The following is a 25998-nucleotide window of genomic DNA, read 5'->3' as shown; positions in this document are numbered from 1 at the left end:
TCCATTTTGTTTAAGTAAATCCAGGTAGAAGAATGACAGGAATGAAAAAGGTTTTTTAACAGAGAGTTTAATGCTTCAGTTGTTCGGATGGAACCATGTTATGAAACACTTCATCAGTCTCCTCACTCACCATTTTGCTCTATTTTTCATTTGATTTGAGATACTCTTTTCTAGTCATACGATACTGGGAGCAAAATGTCTCACTCGGTATGAAAATCAACAAGATGTGGATAAAAATGCTTGACTTGATCACAAAAATAAGGGCATGACTAACTATGACAGAGGAAGCCAATTGACAGGCAATTATGAATTTTACATTTGGATAAACTGGACCTCTTTGCAGAAATATAAGAACGATGAATGAGACACAGTTAAGGGCCAGATTTACTAACAGCTTGCTCCAACGCAAGCCCTTTTTTAGCGTTAAAAAACGACTGTTAGGATTTACTAAAGACACGCAGTGAAAAATTAGCACTGAAAGGCGTGGACGGTTATTTTTCCAGCTGACCCTTTTGCATATGCATTTGTAGAAGTTTCCCTTTCAAATGCAAAACTTATGGGAGGAGAGTATTTCAACTAATCATGCAAGGTGATTCACGGTTTGCACTAGTCAATTTACTGGTATTTGCGCCATTATTTAACGGCTAAAGAAAAGCATGTCTTAAACCAGATGCTAATTTGCGCCGCTCCTGGTAGATTGCATTGGTCATTATGGAAATGATCCGGCTGCGTCTGTGTTCTTTCATTTGCGTGTCATTAGGTCTCCCGCTAATTTGCCCTGTTTAGTAAATCTGTCCTTAAGTCTTGAAGTTTTGAAGTGTCCTCTAAAGAACTTTAGCTCAAAATCCGCTGTCCTCAGCAGGAATTAAAGACAGAAGGAGTGAGTGTTATTTGTTAAACTCAGCTGTACAATGCAGCTTGAGGACTCACTTGAAAGATGAAGCACAGAGATATTGAAGGACAGAGTGAAGAGATGAATAACGGATCCTTTATTTAAACTGCACAACCTGTGGCCCCAAGTAAGGGGCCGATTGGTGCCCTAAGTGCACAATGACCTCCTAATCTCATGGCCATAACAGACGGCCAGCAACAGGCTAATGCAAGCTATCATTCATAGAGAGAAAGAGAAATGAGTGATTTATGATCCAGGGCCTCTGTGTTTGATGCAATACTGATGATGCATATGAGTGAAGGGCATTGTGGGTGACTAATCTCTCTAGAGGCCGCTGCTACTGAGGCAGGACAGAATCACCTGTCAACAGGCTGTCACTGCTGACTAAAGTGCAAAACACCTGGCTTTAATGCCCAGATGTCAAACATCTGGAAAAACAAAATAAAACAAAACTGACAGAGGGATTTTTTTTTATAAAGGGCAGGAGATAATGTGAATAAAATGCCCATATAAACAAGGGCAGAGAAGGATACATGCTCAAGGGTGAATTTACTGAACAGTTGTGCCACAAAAACCTGCATCTTAATCACAAGTGTAATCTACTTTAGCCAGACACAACCTGCACTGATTTAGCAGTAGTTTGCTGCATTCTACACAATCTAACACAATTAAAAAAATTTTTTTTTTTACATTTGGATTTTTATTATTTTATTGCGGGAGTTTTACACTATTTTTAGAAAGAGACACTGTAACAGCTTTTCATAAAAATATACTTCTGCCTCTATAGTTTAGAAAGGACAAACGTATCATCATGTCTAAGGGTCCATGGCATCTATAGGTTTGAAAGCCCCCTGAATTAATGTACACTGCAGCAAACATAACAGCATTACAGTTTAGGTAAGTCATAAACAGAGCACATGTAACTTTTGGTGAATATAATCTCCCACACACACTGCAACAGTCAAACTGTCGAACAACACACTGATTTGCCCTTGCACTGTAATAAAGCTCCTCTCTCTCTCTCTCATATGGCCTCTCAAGCACATCAGCCCACTGCTCCTATCTGACCCAGGTCTGACCACACACGCATTGAGCTGCCACATCTGCTGCAGCTTCTATTTGAGCTTGGAGAGTGCGGAGTGTCTAGGAAGGAGGTGGAGCATTATGATAGAAGCTGATGAGGGCAGAAGTTGAAGGAGAGGACAAAATCATCCCCCTCCACACTTTCACTGGCCCCATGCCCTGTGGGTAACCCCATTGCTGCTTTAAAATGGATGATGTCCTCCACACAAGGTGAGTGAGCGAATGGAAGCCAGTGGCGATTCTAAGAATGTTATTAAAGAGGGGAAACTCAGAGGGGCTCAAATGTGTAAGAAAGGGTCAAAAATATTCAACATTTTAAATAGTGCCTGCATGTCCCTTGTTGCCTGTCAATGACGTAATATCCGCGTTATCTCTGGCTTGCGCTTGTACTGCCATAGTAACCATGGCGACATATGTGGACAACTGCATCAATAATATTTCTAAATAAATAAATAAACTCAATTTATTTTTGACTATTTTGCAGTAAATGCTCTCTAAAATTTTCAGGAAACAAAATTTTACATAAAACAAATATATATATATATATATATATATAACGATACTAAATGAAACTTTAGTAATCCCATTAGTCCCATTTAGGTCCCATTAGTAATGTTAGTTGCATTAGCTAACATTAACTAATAATGAGCAATACATTTGTCACAGTATTTATTAATCTTTGTTAACATTAGTTAATAAAAACACAACTGTTCATTGTTAGTTCATGTTAGTTTAAGTCCATTAAATAATATTAACAGATTAGATTAATATTCAGACAACATTGGATTTTAATAATGTATTAGTGAATGATGAAATGAACATAACTTCAACATAACACAAGATTTAAAAAATTCTGTAAAAGTATTTTTGGTAACACCATATAAGGTTTCATTTGTAAACATTAGTTAATGCATTAACTAACATTAACTAATAATGAGCAATACATTTGTTACTGTATTTGTTAATATTTGTTAACGTTAGTTAATAAAAATACAGCTTTTCATTGTTTGTTCATGTTAGTTCACAGTGCATTAACTAATGTTAACAAGATTTTAATAAAGTATTAGTAAATGTTGAAATTAACATTAACAAAGATTAATAAATGCTTTATAAGTGCAGTTCATTATTAGTTCATGCTCACTAATGTAGTTAACTAATGTTAAAGGTGCAATGCGCAAGTTTTTGAGTTTTTGCAGAACTATGCCCCCTCTGGCGAAAAGCGAAACTGCAACCAGAGGTGTGCACGCTCATGGACCACACGCACACGCACGCTTGCACGAGCAACTGATAAACTTTTTATGTAGCACTCCTGTAAGGGAGCACGTTTATCAATAAACAGTCAGACGAGATGCTTCATATCCAGAGTTTTTACTTAGAATGAATTGTGGCAATAAATGAACAATTATTACACTCAACAATGCATGAGCTCTCTTATTTATATAATGTTATACACAAGTGCATGAGCTCGTATGTACTTCCTCTTTAAATCAACGCATCCCAAGTTCACCGTGAATAAATGAGTGCACTTAAAGTGGTGCGCATCCTAAAACAGCGACACTCTCTATATTCACAAGCCCCAATCTCACATAAAACACATGTGACAACACAGATCATACATCGACCTTTAACTAAACAGGGCAATTTATATAAATTCAACCGTATACATTTAATCACCCTACCGTTACATACACACATGGACGATTTGCGCGCGAACCGCGTGCTCCCAAGCTGATAACTCTAGCATTTTACATTGGATTCGCCCCGTATCGCACTTCACCCAATAATACAACACAATACCTAGCAAAAATACATTTAGCCAACTAAAAGCCAACTGAGGATCCCTTTTGAGCCCTAGAGCAGACCGGAGATCTCTCCATTTGTTGAAAGCCTTCCCGATGTTGACTCTCGTCTTATTCCGACGCCTGTCTGACTCCAATTTGGCCCTTTTGGTGGCACTAGACAAAAGTTTTCTTTTCTTTGTCTTACGTGCAGTTTGCGTTGGGGTTTGGAATGAACTACAAGCCGGTCTCTTTGAATCGGAGAATGGCGGCGAATACACAAACCTGCCAGACATAGCCAGGTGAGCGTGAACGCGCATGACGTCACGCCCAGTCTCAAATTCCGTCCCGAATCCCTCTTATTTATTTTACTGTACAGGATTATAGAGGCAATCGTAGTGATCAGAGAAGGGCTCATTCAGCCCATCAGGCAATTGTTTAAGCATGTATGGGTTAGATAAACGGGTATTTTTAACATGAAATGTTGCGCAATGCACCTTTAACTAATGAACCTTATTGTAAAGTGTTACCGTATTTTTCATTGTTAGTTCATGTCAACTAATGTAGTTTACTTCTGTTAACAAATGAAACCTCATTGTATTGGTCACATTACTTGCCACTAGTACTTGGGATAAGGGTTAAGTTGGATAGAGCAGTTTTGTTCTCCTCCTGAGTGTTTGGCTTTCAACGACCTATTGAGCGTCCTGCCATTGACTGCCAGGTGAAAGCTCCTGGTTTTGAAAAGCTTTGCTAGACCTCACCAGAAGTCATATTTCTCCCACTATCCCATGTTGGCCCAAACCTCACCAAGACCAGCTACACTCTCCTTAATCATTTTTTTAAAACCCTTATAAAGGATTTTGTAGGATGAGTGCTGTTCAACATGAGGAAGCTCAACACCTTTTGTACCATTACAGCCCAGCAGGACATGATTTATCATGGTTGTAGAGCTGCCAGAAGAGACGGGATGGCCCAGACGCAGACATCTGCTCGCTGCTTAGTTACTGTATCACAGATACTGCGGATAGTCTGGAGAGATGGGAAACAGAGACAGTGCAGAGCTTTGCAGTATTGCTTAGATGGTTTTTTTTGTTTGTTTGTGTGTGTGTGTATGAGAAACGAATGGGCGAAATAATACTGCTCAATATGGCAACTGTAGAAAGGGAAGCCTGTCTTTCATTTAAAGAGCCAATTGTTTTTTTTTTATAGAGGCATTATCTGTTTCTTTTTTTAACTAGAAAGCATTTGCATTCGCTTGACCAGCCTAAACTACATGTTGTATTATGATTTGAGCTGAAGAAATTAAACCTATGATAATCAATGCTGCCATAATGTATTGCTGATTAGAAACATACGATTGAAATTAAACATATTGACACAGTTTTGGAGATTTCAGAGTTTTCCCCATTAAGGGACTATGAGCTACACGTCTAGTCTAAAATAGCTGAGCGAACTGATCCGCCTTAATGAACGTGTAATGAAGTTCTGATGGTGTTATGTTTTAATATCTTGCCAATAGGTCATATATGAAATCTGAATCCATACTGGTCCTGTTGTCCCTCAACATTCCAATTTCTTTTCACTACCCATGTGTGGGGGAAAAAACAGCCATCAATTCTAGGATTAAAAACATGATGAATACACACAATTTCTACTGATTGAAATCAAGCGATCAAAATGTGATATCAACCATCATGCCTCACGAAAATACACACTTAGCCTGTATGCTTCAAAGCACTTCATAATGGAGATGCCATTGTTTTCAAAATCACTGTTTAAGGATCGCCTCCTGCTCGAGACTGCAAGAGGTTAGCATCCTTGGCACAAAATGATGGCTGCTTCAAAACCACCCAGAGGAAAAATAACCAGCTGGGAAAGATTCATTACCTGTCAGCATTTACCTTCCCAGAGAGCCTATGACCACTATTCAACTCAGCATCTTGAGACAATAGCTAAAAAATCATCCTAAAAAGACAACTGGAAGCCCGCAGCGATTCAACTCCAATCGAGGCAGACAACCTTGTTTTGTGGCGACGTGTTTATGTTCTCTCCCTCTAAAATGGAATAGCCCTCTTTTCATTTGCATGAGTGCTTTGAAAACGCCTGCCCTACTTTCTGGAGGAGCAAAGGCGAGGTAAAGCGGAGGAGACAATGACTATTAAGGAGGCTAATTTTGAATAAGAGAGCCTGTAAACCCTTGAGGCAAATTTAACCACAGGCTTTTGTTCTGGCAGTTCAGAGTCTATCTGATAAGAGACAGGCTGCTCTGCATATTACCGATAACACTAATTAAAGGTAAACATGTCTTCCCGATCGGTGTGTGGAGGGTGGGCAAGGAGCGTCAAGCGAGGGCCAGCGATTGTGACCTTTGGCTGTGCTGCTCTAACGCATGGGCTCACCTGTCTGTTTACCCACACACACTGCGGGCTAATGGGAGTCACTGAACATGACCTTCACAGTCAACCGGAGTGGGCTTAAAGAGACAAGTGCCATTGTTCTCTCAGGGGATTTGATTTTTATGCACTGGGTAATTTGACTAAATGAAATGAGCTCAAAATCCCTCTACATATCAAATCATTTGTATTTGGTGTCTAATAGTTCAAATTCTGCAATGCATTTCCTTAAAGCTGCAGTGTGCCATTTTTTTTGTTGTCAAAATACTTTCTGCTACCCCAGCTTAAAGCCAGCATTAAATGGAAATTCATCTATTTTCTAAATGTTATTGATCTTATAAAGGGTACGCACGTGATGTCACCATCGGCCACAGTGATTGCGGTTACGCCCACTGATGGTACAAAGACTGAGTGGCAGCATTGGTTAAGCATGAATCCCGCGAAAAACACACAAAACACATCTAAAACGGGAAACCGTTTTGAGATTGACTGTACAAATAGATTTGACAAGAAATCTGAGGTGCCATTTTTACAGACTGCCGACAGCTACAGAACAGAGAAGCAAATGGATCGCTGCAATTCACAGAAATAACTCGACTCCAGGCAGCGAAACGTGGATGTGCAGTTATCATTTTGTGTCAATATGTTGAATTTTGAGGTAAAATCATGCCCTATATATTGTATTGACAACTCATCAATTAAATATTTACTATCTTATATTATGCATAATTGGATTTTTTTTAAATAAACACTGACAAAAAAACAAACAATATGACGATATATATGACACTGATATAAGTGATCACCTATACTGTATTGTGGAAGCTCAAACGTGCTGTGTAACACGAGAATGAACCTAATTGGTTCTCACACATCAAGCGAACATGCTTGAGCTTCCGTTTATCATAACTGATATGTGGGTTGATGAATGTTTATGTGAATAAAAGCCTAAATTCAATCTGTTCATCATATGAAGCGATCGCGTCTCTTAATAACATTTTGACTAAAAAGCTCTATTCATATGGATTAGTTTTATGATCTCTTCATTAACTTTTTGAAGTGACAAAGTGGTAGTTGCGTAGACTGTCAATGGAGGGACAGAAAGCTCTCAGATTTCATAAAAAATATCTTCATTTCAGTTCCGAAGATGAACAAAAGTCTTACGGGTTTGGAACAACACGAGTTAAACGAAATCTCATATTTAAATGTTTCACCCATGTGTTTTGTAAATGGATGGTCTAAATCTTATTGTGAACAATTCATCCATGTATGTGTTTGCTTTTAACTTTTGTTTACCTTGTACTGTTTAATCAAACTGTCATAACTCAATCTTCCGTTGAAAATGACAGACTCTCTGGTGAAGTATGCCGGACTTCTCCAAGCATTTAGTCTACTTAAATCCTGACCCTCCACAATCAACAGCAAGCTTGCATTCATTTTTGAGCACCCATATCTCAAAATCTAATCAATATATCTAATATTTTACAAATAGAGTTTAAATAACCATTTTCTGCAGTCCCTTAAAATGACACAAGCTATACCTTTAATTCCATGATTAATTATGATTGACAAACATACATGTGAAATGAGAATACTGAAAAGGCTTTGATATGTAAACATAGGCTGTAATACGTGAATTATGGCAATGACGTCATAACGTAGATTCCTGAACAACCTGTTTTTTAAACCATAGTTTTATTTAGTTTATGAAAATTGAGTCGTTAAACTACAGCTGCATCCGAAATTGCATACTTCTTATTACGCATACTTCTTATTACGCATACTTCTTATCGCGCAAATTTCTTATCATACTTGAAAGAACAAACACAAACAAAAATCGATCAAACTGCCCATTTTGGTGAGCATTCATTTAAACAGTCTGTTATGTCTTAAGTGAAAGTAGATAGTTTGGAGAAAATTTTATTTGTATCCATGTATTAATTCTTAAAGTGACAGTAGCCTAAACCTGCTGCTGCCTGAGTCCTTAATGTTAGTTCAAACAACAAAAGACAAAGAGAAAATCACTCCTTGCTCTTGACTGAGTAACTTTAGTAGCTTTAAAAAGGTTTTACACAAGGAAGACTATGCACTGTTATTTTACATTTGATTACTTTATTCAATTTCAGTAGGTAGCATTTCTTAGCATTTGTTTCTAATTTACTGACTCTTAGATTTTAGTCGACTAAATCTATTGTAAAATCTTATGATATTTAGTTGACTAAAACTAGATTAAAACTAAAACAATTCAGTTGACTAAAATATGACTAAAACTAAATGGCATTTTAGTCAGAAGGCTATGACTCAATCAAAATTTGCTGTCAAAATTAATAAATACGGATTCATACTATATAGGACATGAATGGGCAAATTCTGCAGGGCCACTGTCCAGCAGAGTTTAACTCCACTCTAATCAAACACACCTGAACAAGCTGATCAATGTCTTCAGGATTACTAGAAAACTACAGGCAGGTGAGTTTTTATCAGGGTTGGAGCTAAACTCTGCAGGTCAGTGGTCCACCAGGACTGAAGTTGCCCATCCCTGAAATAGAACATACTTTATTGGCATTCGCAAAGTAATTACTTTTTCAGAATAAGTACCTACTACTCAGAGTATGCAATTTCGGATGCAGCCAAGAGCTGCACCGTGGCCATATGTCTTGAAACCTTTAGCTTCATGTTAATGGCAGCTTTGGGAAATGGGTGCTACAAGAGTTTTCATTAAGATGGCGCTCTAGAGGTAGATGACTGGGACTCATATTGGCCACATTGGCTGGTAATGAAACACATCCTTTTAAGTCTGGATGCTGAAAAAGCTTTTCACTAGAGTGCATTTTTATTCTTGGCATGTCCCACATAAAATTCCCGTCTTTTTTTTTCTGCAGTTGAACGCCCTGCCACAATACAGCCTACTCTTCTGGTACTTTCCTCTTAATGAGCTGCTCTGTTTTTGTGTGCGACGCGGATCTGATGCAGGAGCCCACTTGAATGCAAAGTTATTAGCTACCCTCTCATCTGGAATAATGGAATTTATTTTTTTCCATTACTAAACTGCCCTTGTCATTTGCCGTTTTGGGTTAGTGTTCTTGAAGTTTCATGACGACACTGTCTCATGAGATTTTCAAATGAAAATGCAGTGTGGCTACAGGCCGCTTTGTCACGTAAAGTGTCATGACCCGTGACTTTGTGGCTGCACTGAGTCAGACCTCCTAATGTGAGGAATGAAATGGCCTTAATCCACTAGACTACGTCTAGACATCTTGCTGCATGGCCCGGCTCTCCCCACAGGCGACCAATGTGACTGACTGTTGGTAATAGGACAGATCAACATTTTTTGCAAAGAGAAAACAATCTCATGAATGGTAAGGCTTGACAGGAGGGCTCTAGTTGTCTCGGTGTAAATGAGCTAGGCGTCCAAGAGACCCATCTTGAAGAGTGAGTAAAAAAAATTATTTGTACAAAACAAATGAGGCCCCGGTAAGTTATTGAAATTCTGGGGAGAGGATGGAGAAAACAAAAGGATAGACGGATGCTATCCTCAGTGCAGCAGAGGAAGAAGAGAGGAGAGAGTCTAATTAAAGTCTGGGCACAGGATGAAGGACTGACTTGTGACTAATCTAGCCTGAAGGCACATCTCTATTGCGGCATGCACATGGGCAAGACGCTGCAAGCAAAAACAGTCTTGTGGCCTGTTTATATTGCAGCGCATGTTAATATTGCATTGAGGAGAAGCAGTAATTGCAGGTTAAGGTGGGCGGCTAGGGAACAGGGGGAGCTTTGAGGAGTGGGGGGCGGTGGCTACAACTGCATAGCAATATATTCACATTCTCACAAATTAATACCGGTAGGATTCAGGGCCGGAGTAAGATATTGTGGTAACAGTGGACACAGCGGTCTGAGGGTCTTCCTACCCAACCATGCACTCATCTCATCCCGTTTGCAGTCTTGTCCTGACATCTTTGACCATGAAAACCTTTACATGGCCCTACAATGTGCTCTTGGATCTGTGCCCAAATTCCCAAATGGAAATTCTGGCCCTGATAACACTTTATAATAAGGTTCTATATGTTAACATATGCAGAATGCATTCATGAATAATGCATTAGGGTAGTATGAGTTTTTTTTTTTACACAGCATTTATTAATCTTAGGTGAACTAAGTAACTTTTTTTACCTTAAACGAACAGCTTCGGAGTCATTGGAATAGTTATATGACTTTTTTCGGGTGAATGGTGGTCGTCTCGCACCCCCCAAGCGCCTGTGAGCTGAAAAACCACCCTTGCAACTTTGGGCCGGCGGGCCAAAAAATCTGCTAAAATTCTGTCATTATTGCGCTCCCTCACGCTGTTCGAACCCGAATGAAGAAGACGTTTTAAAGAATGTCCCATCTGCTTTGATGTCGTTGATATACTAGCCTCTGGTATCTGAGAGTCGCCAATGAGTTTTTCGACAGTGTTGTCAAATATCTATTGCGAAGCTGTAGGGGGAGCTCTATAGAGAAACCTGCGAGCAAAAAGCGAGAATACAGCGAAGAAATTCCCGAAACTGCATAGCCCTGCTTTAATGTTCATTTAAAAATAATACACCTGTTCATTCAGCAGAAATTATAGAAAGAATATATGTAGAACTTAACCAATAAATTGATTTGAACTAATAAAACCGTATAGTAAAGTGTTACCAAAATAACAGATTTTCAAGAAAGACAAATCCTCACAGAAAACATCTGTGATTTAACATGATTCTTTTTAGTTATCATCTATTTTCCGCCAAAAATAATTCAAAAGCAAATCACAATGCACCAGATTTAAAGGGATAGTTCAACCAAAAAAGGAAATTCTGTCATCAATCACCCTCATGTTGTTCCAAACCCATAAGATCTTTGTTCATCTTCAATACACAAATTAAGATATTTTAATGAAATTTATAGAGCACATCAAATATGGTGAACCATATAAATGTCAATTTGACGCTCGAGAACAAACTTAATTGGTTCTTGCGTCACACAAACATGGTTTGAACTTCCGTTTGTCAAATTTGATGAGCTCTATGTATGTATTGATCAATGTCTACATGTAAATTAAATATGTTCATCATATGTGATTGTGTCTCTTTAGAAGAGTATTTAACTAAATTCATACATACTGTATGTATTACTTTTATGATCTCTTTATGAATCATCAAAGTTTTGGTTGAATGGACAGGGACAGAATTCAATTTTTTATTTTTTTATTCCTTTAACTAATTAGTGCTGCCTGTCTGTACCAATCTATTCCACAATGCTCAAGTGTTTTAGGTGGTTGCTAGGGCATTGCAGTCGCTTATAATGTTTTTGTGAATGATTTTAGTGCATGTTATGCGGTTGCTAGGGTATTCAGGGTGGTTGCTAGGTGGTTACTTAGTAGCTCAAGCCAAAAGAGCCCGTTCCCATAGTCTCTATGATATTCTCTGCACTGGAAAGGGCTCAGATTCTCCTTTAATTCAAGTCAATCCTTATGGTTGCAGGTCTCATGTCTGTAGCAAAAATGTTTTAATAATAATGGCAATATATAATATTACTAATGAAATCTCTACTGTATCCAACACACGTAGTTTCATATGGTCTTAAGGAATCAACATTAATAAGCTTCTGCAGGGAAAAAGACCAAATAATCTTATCCACAGGAAGGATGAGGAATGTCACCTTGTATTCCCCCCCCCCTCTCAGTGTCCTTTATGCACACAAGCGCAACTCTGCAGTACTGCCCCAGGCAAGATTCCCATTCCCCAAAGGCGTGCCGTCTCGCATTCAGAGCGCAGTTAGAGGCTACGGCGGGTCGGGTTCTGACAGTGGCCCTGCATATCGGACGACAATAAATCATCCGCCTGCACCGGGCCCGTGGACTGGGAGCCGAGAAGGCACATCCTCTTTATTTAGACCTTTTCTGCTGAATCTCAACAAGGATAGCAGAGTGAATGTGATTCGGAGTGCTGGAAGGAGGGTGAGATGATTGGTCGGGGGTGGGAGGAGATGTAGCAGAGGATTGTGGGATACATAGGTGGGACGAGACATCTACAGTGAGGCAGCAGGGTCACCTGTGTCGCTTTCATTGAGTAATCACTCTGCAATAGCTTCGGTTAAGAGAGTCTGATATGGAGTAGCAACTGCGAAGTAGAGAGTAGGTCCACAGGACTCTCCAAACCACTTTGTCAATGTGAGAGTGACAGCTAGAAGGACCGTTCACACCCACACACACTCAGACGCATACACAAACACTCTCACAACCAGAGCACTGCACGTTATATACAGGAAAAGGGGCTACAATTATATAGAGTATCACCAAAAATTATTTGGACACAATGGCTACACTTAAAATGTACGAGTATCACTGCATTAGATAACAAAATATCCAGATTCAGGATCTGCATTACTAGTTCAAGTGTTCCACTTCCAGTGTTGTAATTGGTAACTAAAAATATTAACTAAAACTTACGTACTGGTAATAGTTGCACTTGTGTGAAATGATGTACCGGTACAGTGTATATATATATATATATATATATATATATATATATATATATATACACACACACACACACACATATTTAAGTATCATTACATGATCATTCAGGTGTTTCATGTGCATGGGAGAGGGCATTCCCTGCAGAGCTCTTTTGGTGAGATTTGCTCCCTGCAACTATCTGATTGGTGGAATTTTCTGTACAGCATCATGGGTAATGTAGTTTTTCACCACAAATTCTAAAAACAATCCCAAAACAATTATTTTTTAAATAAGTAGAAATAATGCGAACTTCAACAAAAACATATTCTGTACCTTTGATTAACAACCTCTAAGCTCACAGCAAACCTTTTACTTGAGAAAATGTGATGAGACACAGGTGGATGTTCTCATGAATTATTTGTTTGAATTGTACATTTACAGTGGCACTTAGATGTAGATCCTGATTGCATAACAGTATTGTGTTATGACATTTTCAGAGATGCGTACTCTAAAATAAGCATGGCACGCCCCAAGCATGTCGCAAAATGAAAAACAGTGCGAACACATTTTCATAGAAAGATTGAAATAAGCATTCATGCATTACTGATGTGGGATGTTTTGGTTTGTCAAAATAAAAAGGTCTCATTTACAATATGGCCATGGGGCATTTTCTAAACCTAGAAAACATAAACATATAACTCACTGTAGAATTACCTTACAGTAATTTTTTATGAAAAATGTTTATGGTAAATGTCAAGGTAAAATTTCTATAATTAGACCTAGGCATAGATACCAAAACCAGTACTTGAGTGCTCAAAAATTGCAATGATTGCTAATGAAAATACTATAATTCTGTGAATTTAATAAAATTTTTTAGCTCAGATTTATTAAAGGGCACCTATTATGCCCCTTTTCACAAGATGTAAAATAAGTCTCTGATGTCCCCAGTTTGTGAAGTTTTAGCTCAAAATACCCAACAGATCATTTTTTACAGCATGTTTAAATTGTCATTTTTTGGGGCTCAGAAAAACGCGCCGTTTTAGTGTGTATCCCTTTAAATACAAATGAGCTGCTGCTGCCGGCGTAAAGGGCGGAGCCTCACGAGCTCATGCTCAGAGCCAGGACAATCTCATCTGATAATATCAAAACAGAAACTCTCAGTAGCGGTGTTCATTTCGACCCGGAGTATATTATATTTTTAATTTGACAGACAGCATTCTGTACTATATTTTTTGTTAATAATTAAAATCAATTTTGAAATTCTTTATTTTAAATGCATGTAAATCTATATTTTTTATTTTAAATGTCACTTTTATAAAAATAATCACATTAAATTAACACGTTAAATTGACAGCTCTAGAAATAAGACCTTTGCACCAGAGCACAAAAGAGATGCACATATTTTACCGCAGTACGTTCCGGAGACAGCAAGAGAAGAGCTTGATATATGTCCTAGGCATGTTGAACGAGGCATTTCAAAGGAAAGGCTAATCCATCAATCGCATGCAAAACACTTCTCGTTTCAGTCTTCGTGTCATGGTTAAGTGCACTGAGGCACACATCCAAACCCTTTCTTCTCTACACTCCTTACATATTTTCTTCGGGTACCAAATGCATCTGCATTCATTCGGAGAAGCTGAAAATATCTCATGTAAAATGTATAAAGCATGAAGTCTTTCAGGAAGTTGCTAATAAACAGGAAGGCAGCACAGGCCTCGTGTTCTTCCTCCTCACTAGATTTAGCACTGGAATCACGCATCCCTGCTGCACAATTTATCAAAGCAAATTTATGAATCAATTGTCATCTCTCCTACTGACAAGCAACTGAGCTCTCCCTCAAACGGCTTGACAAATGGAACGCAAAGCTATAAGAACAACGTGCTGGAACTGCTTTCCAGAGTTAATATCTTCTTCATGGTAGATTATGACCAAATGCAGCCTTCATTGGGAGAATTGGACTCACTAGAGGTCAGAAAGATGTGTGTCATTCAGCATACAACAAACAGCTCTGCAAATGCCTCACAGAATCCATTTAAAAAACGTTATATATGCTGTATATGTTCACTAACCGTCCTTGGGGAGAATCCAAAGTCCTTTACACATCAATAAGGATTGTTTTGGCACAGAAATCCCACTTTAAGCCACCAAAGCTCACTTTGTTAGTACATCGAACATGTCATAGGCCACATACACACTGGGTCATTCTCAAAATAAGGTGAAAAATATGTTGTTTAAGAAAAGAACCACCATATAAGCAGTCTATAACCTAATAGTTTATTAAATATTATTAAACGGCTTGACTTGGTATTGTATTGTTTTGCATTTGTATTTTTTAATTGTTTAAATTTGTCAAGTGCCCTTGTATACCCTTCACTTCTAGGTAATTGTCTGTTTATTTTTTAAAACAAATTTGTTTTCCGGGGTTTAGCTTTAGTGCACAGTCAACCAAGTGTGTGTGCTCGACAAAGGAAACAATAAAAAACTGAAAAAAGTCGGCACACCAAGGCTCTAAAAATGCATGAATGTAATAATAGACTCTCACACAGGTGATGTTTTGAGCATGCAGGCTCTTCATCAGAAAAAAAGCGAAACAAAATAATTACTAAATTCTTCATCAAATATAAATAATTTGGAAAGTGCATGTCGTGCTAGGTTAAAAACCTGCATTTTAGAAGTGTGACAAAATAACTCCCACAGTCAAAGTTCAGAGCAAGACAAGGTGTGGCAGGACTGCATTCTGTACACTCCCAAAACTTTGCAGTGTATGTGTCCATAGTTCAGTGGGCAAGACGATGAAGACAATTTGCTGAATAACTCAACTCTTTTCACAACAATTGCACCTTTAATTACCTTTAAAAGGCACACACTGCCTTTTGACAGATTTTGCTTCCTTTTTTTTAATCACGGCACATCTGTCTAGGGGATACACACCACTAAAAAGAATGATTTCCCTGAGGTGTGCTGCCGCCCCTGGCATCTGTTCCATAGCCAAAGTGCACCTCGACCAGTCAAATGCGAGATGGATGGTGCAGTGACGGAGCTCTAGAGTTGCTGCACTGAGCCCAGCCAAAATGGCCCATGAAAAATACTGTCCCATAGGGCAGTGTTTCCCAGCCACAGCCCCCGCAGTATGACTATAAATATTTTTTTCTGAACATCATCATTTAGCATTATCGTTAATATTATTACAATTCTTCACTTTTAAACTAAAACACATTCAATACTGTGGGAGAAATCTCAGCAAGCATCTTCCCTTCAAACTGATCCATTATATATATCATTTTGAAAAATGTATCTATACATTTAAATATAAGTAATATATCAATTTATCTAAATATAAAATCTAAATCTAAATATATCTTGAGAAGTATATGTCAGAAGAACTTGTCGAGATAAGGCTGTTCTTGGGTCAACATGAGCGCTGACTGCAGAGATCGCAAGGAAAGACCTTTGTAAACTTCTGAGAAAAATGTCAAATAGGTGCTATCTTTAGAAATAAACTGCAGATTTGAGGTTTAGACAACTACATTCTCTCCTGAAAACTTTTAAAAAGACATTCCGTGACAACAACGGTATTCTGAAAATTATAAAGGCTTTTCACTTACGCCTATGCTGCTTGCTGGGAGAAATGCTGCCCGTTTAGACGGTAAAAATGATCAGCACTCCTGGAAGGCCTCTCAGCCAATCAGATTCAAGGGCCTGAACTAACTGTTGTGTGTGTATATATATATATATATATATATATATATAGGGCCCTATTTTAACGATCTGAAATGCAAGTATCAAACACGAAACGCAAGTAACTTTGTGGGCGGATCTCAAATCTAAAATGGGTTGGTCTGAAGTAGCTACATTACTCACAGGTGTGGTTTGGGCGTAACATGAAATAAATAAAACAGAGCGTAATCTCACATTCCCTTTAAGAGCAGGCATGGCGGCTTGCTATTATAATGGCGGATTTGCCAGGCACACACCAGGAGCGGTTCACAGCCGAGGAGACCAACGTTCTCGTCGGGGCCGTAAAAAACAGAGAAGTGATATTGTATGAGGATGGGAGAAACCCACCTAAATTAACTTCAGTTAAACAGGCGTATAATAATTTGGGTAAATGTGTAAGCTAGATTTATGCCTATTTTTCCACATCTTCATGGACACCACAATGATTTCCCTTGTGTGGAATATTTTTCCTTGTAATTATGTATGGTTTGCAAAAATGTCAACTGCTGCGTCTGTTTAGATGAGAGATGCAAAGTGTATGTGCGTTGTGCACAAGCTACATTATGGCCAAGCATGCGCCCTTAAAATAGCATCTGAACACTGTGGCGGAATTGTTTTCTGGAACTGCAAAATAGCACCAGGGAACGTTTGCGCCGGAACACGCCGCCTCTTTTCGCTGAACCGCCCCCGGGAGCGCAAGTTCATTCCCTAATTTACCGACACGCGTCTGTCGAGGGAAAAGTCTGCTGTGTGTCGGGTACAAAATAGGAATGATACATGTGTCGGTGTACAAAGTCAATTGCGCTGGGTGCAAGATAAGGGCCCACAGGGTTAGTATTTTCACCCCCAAAAAATGGTTTTACACCAGTTATTTATTTCATTTGCTCTAGTGTGTCAGTATGAAATATCAGTTTACATTGCCAAACACTCCTTTAATTGTAATAATCCAATGAGATGTTTGTATGCACAAGGAGTCTGACAACAGCCGGTATGATCTGATCTCACCATCATCGAGTCTGTCTGTGATTACATGAAAAAGACAGAAAAAAACTGAGACAGACTTCAGAAGAACTGCGGCAATGTCTCCAAGACTCTTGAAGAAACCGTGCTGCAAAGCTACCTGAAAAACTATGTGCAAGTGTACCTAGGACAAAAGCTGTTCAAAACGCAAAGGCTGCTCACAGTAAATACTGATTTGATTTAGTTAATAGAAGTTAATTGATAAATAAAAAATGCAGGTAGGTTTCTTCAAGCGTCTTGAAGACATTGCCACAGCTCTTCTGGATTTAGTCTGTCTCAGTTTTTTCTGTTTCTTCATGTAATCCCAGACATGAAGGCTGTTGTCAGACTCCTTGTGCATACAAAAGTCTCACTGGATTATTACAATTAATGGCAAAGTGAATGTTTGTTAATGTAAACTAATATTTCCTACTGACACACTACAGCAAATTATATAAATAACTGGCTTAATAATTTTTTTTGTGGGTGAAAATACTAACATGTCTAAGACTTTTGCACAGTACTGTATATATATACACATACATCTGCCTGGAGTCTTTATAAACACAATATGTATATTGCTTTTTTTTTTATTAGGTATATTTGGTACAGTGTAAATGCTTTTATTTCAATGTCTTCATGTCAGTTATATGGTTGATTTCCTAGTAGCCCTTCTTTGGGAATCACTGACACGTCACAATCCCCTGTATAGCTAGGTTGGCGCAGTAGACAGAAACTGATCTTTGAATAGAGAATAGACTTATATTCAATTTATAAAATGATTTTAATCTGAGGTGAAGGTTGGCGAGATCATATTAAAAAATATCAACTGAATTACTCATTTCCCCTCGAGAAAGGAATACAGAATTTGCCAGCAAAATGGGTCTGTGTGAATATTCTTATAAGAACAGTTAAACTATTCTTTTGTGCTCTACTCCTGATTCCCTTCCATAGAGATCGCCTTTGCCACAGGGTGCTTTCTAAAGTTGCTTAATGAAGAAGGCTTACAGTGGGCTGTGATTGACAAAGGCCAATTTAATCTGCCTATTAGTCAAACACACGGTGGGAGCAGCTAATTGTGGTGGGAGGCGCTCCAGCTCCTTCGTTTTACAGTGCCAGAGATCTTTTGTAGCTTTAAATGATGCAAATCGAATTGTCTGAAACATCTCTAAGCTTTTGTCCTGTTATACAACAGCTAGTTCCGGTCTGAGTGTTGTTTCAAGAGTGCTGATATAACAGATCAACAGCACTGAGACTTTTTCTGTCACTCCACTTGTTAGTGTTCATTTTAGAAAGATTGTCAATCTGTGCATTAGTGGTTAGGATTTATTAGTCACTCTTGCTGTAGGTTGTTTTAATGAAACAAGTATTAAAAACTGTATTTATGAGTAAGTGATTGAATCATTTAACTGATTCATTCAAACATACTGATTAAAAAAAAACTCTCCCGTGGCCTCATGGGATAGTACAGTCTTCATCAGATGCGCCCTTCAGAATCTCGCCGGTACTTTTCACCTTATGGATACTGTGAATTCGGACATACTACTCTTTTCACACACAGTTTTTCACATACTGAAAGTATTCATAGTCGGATGCAGCAACTTTCTTAAAGAGTGAGTCCTTAAATAATTTGTTCAGGTGATTCGTTCAAACACACATTACAACGTATTACATTTATTAACATAACAATGTTACTCTCTTTATGAGCGAGACATTGAATCATTCATACAACTGTTTTGTTCAAACAGTGATTTTCTCAGGATCGCTGTTGTGTTTTTTTTATTAGAGATGAGCAATGGTTAATTCTGCTGTGTGTTCAAGTAAGTAGATAAGACAGTTTGGGGTGTGAGTGTGTGCAGTTTATTTGTTGAACAAAACGTCAAAGAATCGTCAAGTTATTTTTATCACAGGCATTATAAAACCCCACAGGAGAATCTCGAGGCAACCAGTGGCGAATTAGTCTTCCGGGTTTTGATGTCATCCCTGCACCAGGCTGAATCACAGGAACTTCAGCAGAATCTTACCGTTTCTGTATTATAATCATGTACCAGTGAACAAACAGAAGCACATTGGTAAGTACAACTGCAAATGGCCACTCAAGCATCTGCCATCCAGTCTGCGTTCTCTTTTTGATGTCTGGGCCAGCTGGCAGAGGGCACCAGGGTCACAAGTTCACATACCCAGCCATGCTGATGTCACGACCAATGGGTCACAGTCTGGGTGGCGCCTACACTCCATTTCAAGCCCTCTCTCCAAGGTGTTCGGTTAACATGGCCACCAAGACCATAACGCCCTATTAATCCATCACTTTGTGCCACTAACAGGTGGGCAGGTGAACCCTGGGGCCACCTCAATGCATGATGCCAGCAAAACGGAGGAGGCCAGAACATTGGTTCAGATCGATACGCACCCACCCAGAATACAAAATAAGTCTGCTATTCATTACAAGCCGTAACAACCCCTAGCTCTGTCTCATTCATCAGCCTGAGCTGTTTCTGCTCAGCTATCATCTAACCCCAGACTCTGTGGGTGAATAAACGATGCTACAAACCCAAGCAACATCATCAGAGAGAGAGAGAGAGAGAGAGAGATAGAGAGAAAGAGGGATGAATCGTAAGAGAGAAGGAAAGGGAACACCCTGAAGTCAGCCGCCTAAGGGCCGCCGGGCTCTGCTACGCCCACCGTAGTCAGTCATTCCATACATCTGTCATGCTCATGACCAATTGGATTATCTGTCCTTGGTTGTAATTTACAAGCTCAAGTAAATCCTGCTACATGAAGGACAAATTTTGAGGCGTAAGCTGAGTTGTCTTGAGAGCAGCGTGAAACCTTGCATGCTATTTGCCACGCCTCTCCTTCATAACTCGCCGTTTATGTCTACCATAAAGTTTACAGACTCGTTTTTATATACAACCAAATATTATTTACGACACAGGCCAAATCATGGAGCGCTGTAATCAAGGTTGATGCCATCGCTTGGACCAGTTTAGTGAGGACAGAGGCTTTTTGATATAGCGTTTCCTGACCTGTTTGTATAACATACCCACATCGGTAAGGCTCAAATATGCTGATAGCTTTTATCAGCATAAACAATAAACAATTAGTATAAATGATAAGGGGGTCAGAGGAAAATTTAAAGAAAAAAAAAATCACATTTACATTATTACTGTACATAAAGAAAGGTTGAAAACCATGCAATCAATTAATCCTAACATTTTTGGTTAATTTTGTAATTAATTCTATTGCTAACAAACAGTGATTAAGACGGATTTTGTAAAAAAATTGTTTTTTTATTTATTATAATTATATATATATATATATATATTTTTTTTTACATTTTTAAAGAGTATAAATTCATCTTTGCATATGAAAATACATACAGTGCTGGCCAGAATGATTTGCCCCCTTGGTAAATAAATAAAAAATAAATCTGCATTGTTAATCCTTTTGATATTTTATTTTAAAAAATTGCAAAAATCTAACCTTTCATTGAAGTAAACGAATTGAAAGTGGGGGAAAAATCACATTATGAAATAAATGTTTTTCTCCAAAACACGTTGGGAACAATTATTTGCCCCCTTTTATTAAATACTTTTTGCAACCTCCTTTTTCCAAGATAACAGCTCTGAGTCTTCTCCTATAATGCCTGATGAGTTTGGAGAACACCTGACAAGAGATCAGAGACCATTCCTCCATACAGAATCTCTCCAGATCCTTCAGATTCCCAGATCCATGTTGGCGCTTCTTCTCTTCAGTTCAGCCCACTCATTTTCTATAGGGTTCAGGTCTGGGGACTGGGATGGCCATTGCAGATGCTTTGTTTTGTGGTCAGACGAAACAAAAAAAGAGAGCTTTTTGGCAGCAAACAGTTAACGTGGGTTTGCTTCATACAGGGATAAAAAGTATCCCATGTGTAAAATGAAATACTCTGCAGTATCTTTAATGATGTGGGCCTAATTTTCTGCCAGAGGTCCTGGGCATCTTGTTCAGATACATGGGATCATGGATTCGATCAAATACCAACAGATAAAAAATCAAAACCTGACAACCTCTGCTAGAAATCTTATAACAGGCCATGTTTTACAGTGTTCCAAAAACAAACATCAAAATCAAAACAAAAATGTGTCACTGAGCACAAAACCAAGCATCTGCAATGGCCATCGCAGTCCCAGACCTGAACCCTATAGAAAATGAGTGGGCTGAACTGAAGAGAAGAAGCGCCAACATGGATCTGGGAATCTGAAGGATCTGGAGAGATTCTGTATGGAGGAATGGTCTCTGATCTCTTGTCAGGTGTTCTCCAAACTCATCAGGCATTATAGAAGAAGACTCAGAGCTGTTATCTTGGCAAAAGGTATTTAGTATTTAATAAAAGGGGGCCAATAATTGTTCCCAACACATTTTGGAGAAAAACATTTATTTCATAATGTGATTTTCCCCCCACTTTCAGTTATTTTACTTCAATGAAAGGTTAGATTTTTGCATTTAAAAAAAAAAATATATATCAAAAGGATAAACAATGCAGATTTATATTTTACAGCCATCTTTGATCATATTTACCAAATAATTCTGACCAGTACTGTATGCTGCCTTGATATGTTAAAATCACAAAGTATCTCTTTGTGTATCTCACAAAGTATATTCTACCACAAATGTCATTCATGAAAATACATTTTTCTACATAACATTGTATGTATACACTGTATGTATGTGTGTATAAAGTATATATATATATATATATATATATATATATATACACATACATTTATTATTTAATTTTAAAGGAACACTCCACTGTTTTTGAAATAGGGCTTATTCACCTTCTTTCCTACATTTAGATAGGTGGGCAAATGCATTTTTGTCTCAGTGCATGCATTGTTTTAGTTTGACAGGGTCGGCGTTAGCTTAGCTTAGCATAATGAATGCAATCCTTTGTTGCCAGCTAGCATGTCGTGAGTAAAAGTGATATAAAAAAAAACAAAAAAAAACACCTAATTACTTCTTGTGGCCTGCGTATTCACAACGAGTACAAATAGCGATGCAGATTAACACTAGGCGATTTCCTATGCAGATATTGACTTGGGACTATATTAGGGGGAAGCACAGGCGAAGCACTGCTACTTGGGAGCAGAGATATCACGCCCAAGTAGCAGTGCTTCGCCTGTGCTTCCCCCTAATATAGTCCTTAATATATAAGTCAATATCTGCCTAGGAAATCGCCTAGTGTTAATCTGCATCGCTATTTGTACTTGTTGTGAATACGCAAGCCACAAGAAGTAATTAGGTGGATTTTTTTTTTTTATATCACTTTTACTCAGGTCATGCTAGCTGGCAACAAAGGATTCCATTCATTATGCTAAGCTAAGCTAGCGCCGACCCTGTCAAACTAAAACAATGCATGCACTGAGACAAAAATGCATTTGCCCACCTATCTAAATGTAGGAAAGAAGGTGAATAAGCCCTATTTCAAAAAACGGTGGAGTGTTCCTTTAACATTTATATAAAACATGATTTTGTTTTCTTTCCTTAAAAACGAACTGTGTTCAGATCTACAGGTGTAGTAAAAATCTCAGTATGAGAACACATTTCCTCCACATTGGGAATCACCGTTCTGATAGATACCAACACAGAGAATAAAGCCACCAGAAAGGACAAAAAAAAAATCCTCCACAGATCCATCCTTCAGCCCATAGAATGGGAGACTCTTGTGCTTTGTGTCTGTGACGAGAGGAGGAAGTTTCTGAAAACAAGCCCCAGTCTGTGTCTGGCAGAGCAGCTGCTCTCAGACTGTTTATGGCTGTGCTGCCATGGCGGCTCACAGTGTGAAAGTCGACAGTTCACGCTGAATTAATTATTCATTCGGAGGAACCTTATTAAAATGCATCTTTTTTTACTCCCTTGAAATATAATTGCAAGTAATAAGCCAAGAGGTCAACGAGGCATTTACAAGCTTGATCTACCGTCATACTATCTCAGCCCTATGTTGTTTTAATAGGCTAAATTAATATGAAAGGGCATGTTGTTTTCTTTAGAAACTGTTTAGCGATTAATGATTCCATCATTTTTGGGGTAATTTTCTCCTATCTGCCTGGGTGGGGGAGGGGGTGTGCTTGGATCTTATCAAGGAGAATTGAATGTAAGGACATAGCTTCTATTCATCATTTGATCCCTGAATATAGCTTCATATGTCTAGAGCCCCTGAAGCGTTCTCTGAAATGATTCAACTTAAGATTTTTATCCAAGTCAATTTGCATCAGTTTCTCTGTCAGCAGTTCCCAAACTGAGTGAATGGAAATGGCAAAGACTACGTCAGTAGCATTGCTCATACAAAAGCCTCCAGACAAAATACATACCAGAGTTTTATCACAGCAGAATTAATGAAAGATGCATTCACACATGTCGGAATCAGAGCCGGTGCCAGGACACATGAACTGGGCGGTGCATTCATATGTCTTGAGGGGGCCATTCGTTTTTCCATTTGTTATTCAAAATATTCCTAAACTTGTTAACTATATCATGAGCTATCTGATACATTCCGATTGTCAAATATATGTAAGTGAATGTGTTTGTACACCTTTATAAAGATCATGTTAGTTGATGGTAGTTTGCACTGCAATTCAGAGAATAGGATAATTTCTCCCCAAATACATAAAAGTAAGTGGCCGGTGAACTGGGAGAAGAATACAGTAAACTTTATAGTTACCTACCCAGTGTGTAACTGATATGAATAAAACACGTTGTCAAATCATATTTGAAAGGATTATTATTGCTGCTTCCATAGACATCAGTGTGTATTTAATAAACTATAAATGTTTTGTTTTGGGCTAGTACTTAATTTAAATGTCTATTCAAATGTCTGAAACCTAAAATAAGCATTATGTGGTTGAAAGTTGTGATATATGACTAGTGCTGAGCTCATCTGTCTCTGGCTCAGGGCCAGCCCTAAGCACGAAAGCACATTTGAATTTAGCAGTTGATCACGTGACGCGCTGAACGTTCTAATCAATCCGGTGTGATTGAACATGTCAAAGGGTTAAAGTTGATCGCGCTTTGGAATTGGCGGTGGAGGGACAAATTGAAACTGAGGGGGCACATATCAGATCTGAGGGGGCAATGCTTCCTTTTGCTCCCTTCTAGTGCCGGGCCTAGTCATAATTATCGTAATTACGAGATTCCGTTTGTAAAAAGCTTTCACATCCTGTAATTACATTACAACATTACTTGTGCCACCTGACTGCTACAATGTCATGTGTAAACACTCGAAATGGCAGTAGCTTCAGTAAAATGTAGTTAAGCAGTTATTTTATAATTCATATTATTGACTATTGTTAATGTCTTAATAATGTAAGAACAATCTAAATAAAGAATAAAAAAATACATACAATACAGTTTAATGTAGCTAATTCTTTTGTCCCACTAAATGAGCAATCATTTTATTAATAAGGCATATGAATAATGACTTGTTTCATGTTATATTGTGGTTTTGTCTATTGATATTCAGATTACAAAATTTTTTATTTTGGGACTTAAAGTGTTGCCATAAAAATGCATAATTCTGATTCAGAGGATGTGAGCAGCTCCTAGTAGAACGGCTAGGGTTGTCATCTAGAAATGATGGTTATTACGACATGGCATAAATGCATGGCATAAAATGTACGTATGTCAGTAGTAAGTTTTAGCTCTGTATCATGTTGCCAGTAAATCTACAAACATGTGGCTCCCAAAAGAAGCTGTCCTTTTCCCACTTGAGCATTAGTTTTATAATATAAGAATCATAATCAAATATTGTACATCAAAGATAATTATTATAAAAGCAATATATATTATTTTTATAACACTATTTTTTATTATTAATCACACTAAACTATTTCCTGCTTAAAAGAATAATAGTTATTATTGTAAAATATTGTACATAATATATATTTTTTCACACTATGTTTTTACACCACACTAAACGTCAAATTGACAGTAAAAAAAGAAGTCTTCATAAATCTTCCAGACTGTAATGCAGCCAAATCGAGCTGAAAAAATGGAATACACTGGAATAAAAAGACACTTGAGCCACCTGTGTGTTAATATAAAGCCCGCAGGGGACTGTAGGACAAGAAATATCCAAATTAAGAAGCCTATTAGAGCTTCAAACTGAGCTATGATACTCACAATGTGCAACTGCAGGTAGTCTCCGAGGCCCTGGCTGCTCTCCACCTGCACCAGGATGGCATCACTCTGCTGGGTGCTGAAGCCCACGGCCAAACGGTCCGCCCGGGTGCTTGGCCGATCATTGGGTGCCCAGGTGTATGTGATGAGCGCTCCTCCTCTCCCAAAAATATACGTGGTCCCAGCTGCCAAATAAAGAAAGACATTAAACATGAGTTAAACGTTCAATTATGTTGCGTGAGACAAAGGAAAATAAGAATGAAAGTGAATGAAGATGTAGAGCAGCACAGCAGGAGGGATGTGAATGTGAACGTGTGAGGCAAGACGAATGCTAAAGAACCATCTCACATCACACATTTTTTGCACTGCCTCATATGAGATAAAAGCATCTCTGTCTTTAATAAGTTGCTATCTGTTCAGATGTGCGGTAAATGCTCATTTGCATTGTTTCCTTAGTGACAAACGACATGTTCAGGACTGCCATTTCAGACACAAACATCCTGC

The 25998-nt window shown here is 38.3% G+C and overlaps 1 protein-coding gene across 3 annotated transcripts in view; it reads right to left on the bottom strand.

The window, feature by feature from the left end:
* Positions 1–25998, bottom strand: part of nrxn2a (neurexin 2a) — a 390641-nt gene that overhangs the window by 25398 nt on the left and 339245 nt on the right. For all 3 annotated transcript variants that reach the window (XM_082141011.1, XM_082141009.1, XM_082141010.1), the window contains one exon: positions 25498–25679. In XM_082141011.1, coding sequence (XP_081997137.1) covers positions 25498–25679 — 182 coding nt within the window. The remainder of the gene's footprint in view (positions 1–25497; positions 25680–25998) is intronic.

Source organism: Leuciscus leuciscus (genome assembly GCF_965113295.1).
Source record: "Leuciscus leuciscus genome assembly, chromosome: 16".
Lineage (NCBI taxonomy): Eukaryota > Metazoa > Chordata > Actinopteri > Cypriniformes > Leuciscidae > Leuciscus > Leuciscus leuciscus.
Note: the sequence above shows the minus strand (reverse complement) of the source record. Positions and strands in the feature narration are given on the sequence as shown.